At 40.9% G+C, this 6,604-nt stretch overlaps 1 protein-coding gene across 1 annotated transcript; it reads left to right on the forward strand.

The window, feature by feature from the left end:
- Positions 1-2,263: 2,263 nt before the first annotated feature.
- LOC106051549 (putative surface protein SACOL0050) lies at positions 2,264-3,178 on the forward strand. The gene has a single exon (XM_013206743.2). The coding sequence runs from the start codon at positions 2,264-2,266 to the stop codon at positions 3,176-3,178; it is 915 nt and encodes a 304-aa protein (XP_013062197.2).
- Positions 3,179-6,604: the final 3,426 nt, after the last annotated feature.

A 6,604-nucleotide genomic window follows, 5' to 3' on the forward strand; every position in this document is an offset into this window, starting at 1 on the left:
ATTAAGTATTTTTGCTTATTGATTCATGTTTAGTGCGGTAAAATAAATAGCTGTTTAAGGTATCAACTTGATCGGCGAATACGTGAAGGAGTTATAGCGTTAACAAACTAGTCAAGGGGACTAAACCCAACAAGTTATTTCTATGAATACTGAAATATTAGTTTCCCTTGTTGTTATCAAACAAACAGTTAATTGCCAGTAATTAATTGTCTAATCGGTTACTGTTTTTTACTGATTCATGTCTTGTCAATACCAACAAACTATTGTGCGAAGTTTCAACTTGATCCGAGAATGGGTGAGGGAGAAATATCGGGTAACATGAGGCCTAAAAATACAATCATGTCGCCAACACCACTTTCGCCCCCGCACACAACTGTATAGACAGTATAGAGCAGTGGTTCTCAACCTTTTAAGCTCGGCGACCCCTTTTTATAATCCCCCACTCTGCCGCGACCCCCCACCCCCACATACACACACACACATACAGCAATAGAAGAATAGACAATAGCAATCCATATTTTCGATGGTATTAGGCGACCCCTGGCAAATCGTCAATGTACCCCCAAGGGGGTCGCGATCCACAGGTTGAGAACCCCTGGTATAGAGGAAGGTAGAAGTTTGGTTGCTGATAGTTTGTTGTTCACAACTTCGGATACAAAAAAAATATGCAAATCTCTTTTACCGGTGTTGCTTACCAAATAAGTTGACTCTTCGAGGGCAGTCTAGGAGTTTATATAAAAGTATGTATCTCATTTTGTAACCTGCCTTGTCGTGCGGTTTACACGCTGGACTGTCATTCGGACTGTTCGATCTCGATTCAAAGCCTGCCCGATGCCACCTCCCCGTCGACCTGCGGGAGGTTTGGACTAGAAAGCAGATTTTAGCAGATAATCTTCGACTCTGAAGTAACATCCGAAATAAGTAAAACATGTTGAAACAGCAATATGTTTACAGCAATGTGTTTACAGCAATATGTTTACAGCATTGTGTTTATAGCACTATGTTTACAGCATTGTGTTCACGGTATTATGTTTACAGTATTATTTCTACAGCATTATGTTCACAGTATTATGTTTACAGCATCATGTTTACAGCATTATGTTTAAAGCATTATGTTTACAGCATTATGTTCACAGTATTATGTTTACAGCATTATGTTTACAGCTTTATGTTTACAGCATTGTGTTCACAGCATTATGTTTACAGCATTATGTTTACAGCATTGTGTTCACAGCATTATGTTCATAGTATTATGTTTACAGCATTGCGTTCACAGCATTATGTTTACAGTATTATGTTTACAGCATTATGTTTACAGCATTATGTTTACAGCATTATGTTTACAGCATTATGTTCACAGCATTATGTTTACAGCATTATGTTTCCAGTATTATGTTCACAGCATTGTGTTTACAGCATTATGTTTACCGCAATATGTTACTCTTTGAGAGACTTTGCGTTCAGAACATAACACATGCGTACATTTGTTTCTTGTGATTTGGTGTTGCAGGTTTTTGACGTTCCTTGAAATAAGAAGATGTTTACATCCTAGCGGGAATCATCTGCAGGTGCTGGCAGGCTAGAACTTGGGGACCATCAATTCAAAATATATTCTAGGGGCAGAAGTAGAATGTTGTATAGAGGCTATACCTAATAAAATACTCAGAAAGACACAAAGATAAAGGTACATTCCTCGTTGCATATGCTACGACAAATTTGTACAAATACTCCTTCTTCCCTAGTGCTATTAGAGCATGGAATGGGTTGCCTGAGCCAGCCAGGAAAACCAATGACTTTGCAGAATTTAAGTCATTGGTTAATATGCATGAATAGATGCATGACGCGTAGGACGTAATCATCTTCTTTTTTGAAGTAACGAAGAATGGTTAGACAATAAGGTAGTGTGACCTAACTCTAGACAAAGCGTTATAGAAGGCCTGAACACTGACCTGCAGGGCAGTGGAGACCAATAGATCGTTGACACGTCACAGGTCTGTACGACGTGACAACACGCTCTTGGCCTCCAGTGCCCACAGGCGGCGACTTGGCAGGTCAGTGTTGAGGCCCTTTATACCAAATGGTCTAGACTAAGTCCACATTTTTTTTTTAAATTTATAATTGAACAAAAAAAAAAAAGACAATGTCGATGAGTTCATTAATGAGTCTTACGATACTAATGGTGGTGATAAGGAAGTGGCGGAGGAAGAGGATAATAATGATGATGATGAAGAGAATAATATAGTTGAAGAGAAAAATAACGATAATGATGAGTGATGAGAAGAATGAACATGTAGATGGTAAAGCTGTTTGGGAAGATAATAATGTAGATGAGGAGGATAATGCTAAGGACAATGATGACGCTAGGAATGAGGATAATAAGGATGACGCTAGGGACGAGGATAATGATGAGGACTATGATGACGCTAGGGACGAGGATAATGATGATGACGCTAGGGACGAGGATAATGATGATGACGCTAGGGACGAGGATAATGATGATGACGCTAGGGACGAGGATAATGATGATGACGCTAGGGACGAGGATAATGATGATGACGCTAGGGAAGAGGATAATGATGATGACGCTAGGGACGAGGATAATGATGATGACGCTAGGGACGAGGATAATGATGATGACGCTAGGGACGAGGATAATGATGATGACGCTAGGGACGAGGGTAATGATGATGACGCTAGGGACGAGGATAATGATGATGACGCTAGGGACGAGGATAATGATGATGACGCTAGGGACGAGGATAATGATGATGACGCTAGGGACGAGGATAATGATGATGACGCTAGGGACGAGGATAATGATGATGACGCTAGGGACGAGGATAATGATGATGACGCTAGGGACGAGGATAATGATGATGACGCTAGGGAAGAGGATAATGATGATGACGCTAGGGACGAGGATAATGATGATGACGCTAGGGACGAGGATAATGATGATGACGCTAGGGACGAGGATAATGATGATGACGCTAGGGACGAGGGTAATGATGATGACGCTAGGGACGAGGATAATGATGATGACGCTAGGGACGAGGGTAATGATGATGACGCTAGGGACGAGGATAATGATGATGACGCTAGGGACGAGGATAATGAGGATGACGCTATGGACGATAATGATGACATTAATGAGGCTAATGATGGTGTGAGGGGGTGATGTGGAAAAGAGGAGATAGTAAAGGATGATAATGATGGAAAGTAGGAAGAGGAAAGGGAATAAGATTGAGGGCAGAAAGAGGAAGAAGAGTAAAATGATGATTGTGAGGAGGAGGCGGAAGTTGACACAAATGTTTATACTCTAGTAAACATAAGTTTCCGAAGAAATTAGGCATGAGTGACAGAAGAACAAGGCCAACATCAAACATTGTTTCATAACTTCCTGTACTTTAAGAGCCATGTCCAACGGTTCACAGAGTTAGGTCCCTTGTTTCTTAGTTGCTCTACTTTGTATTTTGTACTTCATGCGAGTGTTTAGAATCCAAATAACGAAAAAAAAAACCATTACAAATACTTTTTGATAAGACTGTACCTCATTTATACGGAGGCACGGAGGCTGAGCGGTAAAGCGCTGAACCAAGGTCCGGGGTTCGAATCCTGGTGAAGACTGGGATTTTTAAGTTCGGGCTCTTCCGGCCCTTCTGAGTCCACCAGCTCTAATGGGTAACTGACATTAGTTGGCGAAAAGTAAAGGCAGTTGGTCGTTAGTCACCAAGGAATTCAAAAATAACCCATAACACATAGTCCCCGGTCCAAGTGGCTTGAGCCAGCCAGGAAAACCAATGACTTGGAAGAATTTAGGTCATTGGTTAACATGCATGACTAGATTGACCTAGGAACATGAGTAGGACGTAATCATCTTCTTTTTTTTTTTTTTTGAAGTAACGTCTGTAATATATACGATAAGATAAATATTTTATCGTTCTCTAGCCAAATTTAGAATTCTTTCCTATTTTACTGATAGTGTCCACCCTGGGAAGGTACTGGGCTTTGACCGGGAGGTGGGGTTGTCTACGAAGATTTGATTTGTGAAATTGGGAACATATAATATTTACAAAAGAGTTTTACTAAATTATTAAATTTTTACTAACTTTACTATTTGAACTGTGAATAGACCTTGCTTTTATAATAATTTAACTGTACGGAATTTAGCGCTTGTGATATAAAGGGAAATTAATCCTTGAAGGACTACGGGCACGACATGACCTACATTGTGCCGATGTTGCCAAAACTCAAACTCACTAAAGTTTTCCCTGTGTGTCCAGCGATCTAGTAATTCTTTCCTCAGCGATACTGTTAAATTTCTAGGAAAATCTTTGCAGCCATTTTCGAGAATTGCGTCCACCCGGCCACTTTCCAGAAAGATAGGAGTTGAATAATGGTATTGTAAAAAGAACTGTTAATGTTGAAGAATTCTGACATTATGACAGGCACTATTTGCATTAAGATGTTTCAATTCCATTGTAGCAGAAGATCAAAACTTAAGAGCTGGACTTCCGAGCCTGGGGTCCTGGGTTCGAATCTTGGTGAAGACTAGGATATTGAATCTAGAGATTTTAAGGGCGTCCCTGAATCGACCCAACTCTGATGGGTTCCTGACTTTAGTTGGGGAAAGTAAAGGCGGTTGGTCGTTGTGCTTGCCACATGACATCCTGCTAGTTAAACTTTGGCCAAAGAAACAAGACTGCCTTAACATCCTCTGCCCCATAGATCGCAAGACCTGAAAGGAGAAAATTTACTTTTTAAAGTTCCTGTAGCCAATGAATTGCGAGGATTTTGTGTGACCAGCACAACGATAACTAAATCTATTTTATACTCTCAAAATAAAAGAGTTACACCTCTTCCGACAATCCCGAATCCAGAAGAATTTGATCCCGGAAACATCTGTTGAAGAGCTGAGCACGTTATCACCCAGCCACCCCAATCCTCACACCAGTCCTGCCTCAACCAAGTTAACTTGGGACTGGTGAGCTTTTAAGTAGAACATTGTCTCTTGACAAGTTTTTAATTAGGTCAATTGTCCCTGCACTTCAGTTCTAAAAATAGCCCAGATCGTGAGCAGCTTGTTGTTGCGTTCTTATCCGGAAAAGTTGGGATTTTCCGAGAGCTCCGCCCAGATAATCAGGTCCGCTAACTCTTGTGTCATGTGATGTCTGTTGGTTTTTAGTACAAACTAACACTAGTTCGGGAGAGCAATTGGCGTCTCTGATTTGAAGTGCTCATTGTCACCTCAGTGAGTGTACGTTAGAAGGAAGGATTTTATCCAGAGGTCAAGAACTAGTGATGGCTTTTCACTGATCCCTCTGTCCGGACTCCCCCCACCCCTCAATCAACAGATGGTCATTTTGTCACATGCGTTGCTGTAAGACACGGCTCCTTGAGTTAACCCATCCTTACGAGACCGAAGGCTGTGACTACGAGGAGTTCCAACGTATTCCTATACTGTATCGCCACTACCCGTGAGAGACCTATCACCAAAGCGTATGGCCCCCGTCATGGAACGGCGTGGCGGATGGGGCGGTTTAGCGGAGCACGTGCTCTCCACCTATTCGCTAGAAAGTGGCCAGGGAGCCCACCGTAGAAAATGTTTCGATATTCAATCTCTTTACAATAAATAAATGAATGCTACAAATGAACACTACCAACTTGAACACATCTACAACATTGGTGTCAGAAGTACTGACCGTGGGCCATACTCTGCCCGTGACCCTATATTATCCGGCATTTGAAAACTTCTGCTGATAGCGCAGAATGAAGCTACAGAGGGTTTGTTTCAATGGACTCGACCTTTTTTTTTTTTAATGTGATGTGGCCCGTGATACGCAAGTGTGACATTTTTAAGGTCCTTAAACCTGAACAGTTGTGGCTCCACAGAGCTATACGCTCACTTATTAAATGGTGTTTTTTAAAATAACTACTTTATTCGATTAATAAAAAGGGTACATAGAATGTTTGCGACTGTGAATCATCTTTTTTCAAACAACCACTGTTTGTTTGTTTTGTTTTGTTTCGCTGTTTTGGAAAAGAAAACTATTTAGTCCAAGCAAATAGAAAAAAAAAGTTGACCTCTAAATTGACCTCTAAATCGACCTCTAATTAGACTTCTAAATCGACATTTAAATTGACCTCTAAACCTTAAAATAAATCGAAATCTAACTTGATCTTAATATATTGACCTCTAAATTAACCTTGAAATCTTAACCGACTTTAAATTGACCTCCATACTGACCTCTAAATTGACCTCTAAATGACCTTCACATTTACCTCTAAATAGATCTCTAAACCTTAAATGGGTCTCAAAATTGACCTCCATATTGACCTATTTTTTCTTAACTGACCTCCAAATGGACCTCAAAATTCCACCAATTAGGAATCGTTTATCTATTTTCTCATAGAAAAACCTCCTGCAGCACGACAGGGGATAACATCGGGCTAACGTCATAGCTCAAAACTCCTGCAGGACGACAAGGGATAACATCGGGCTAACGTCATAGCTCAAACCTCCTGCAGGACGACAAGGGATAACATCAAGCTAACGTCATAGCTCAAACGTCATGTAGGACGACAAGGGATAACGTCGGGCTAA

This window comes from Biomphalaria glabrata, chromosome 4 (genome assembly GCF_947242115.1).
Source record: "Biomphalaria glabrata chromosome 4, xgBioGlab47.1, whole genome shotgun sequence".
NCBI classification, from domain to species: Eukaryota; Metazoa; Mollusca; class Gastropoda; family Planorbidae; genus Biomphalaria; species Biomphalaria glabrata.

Coding starts and splice junctions, on each gene's coding strand:
- LOC106051549 (XM_013206743.2), top strand. CDS start 2,264: ATGATGAGTGATGAGAAGAATGAACATGTAGATGGTAAAGCTGTTTGG.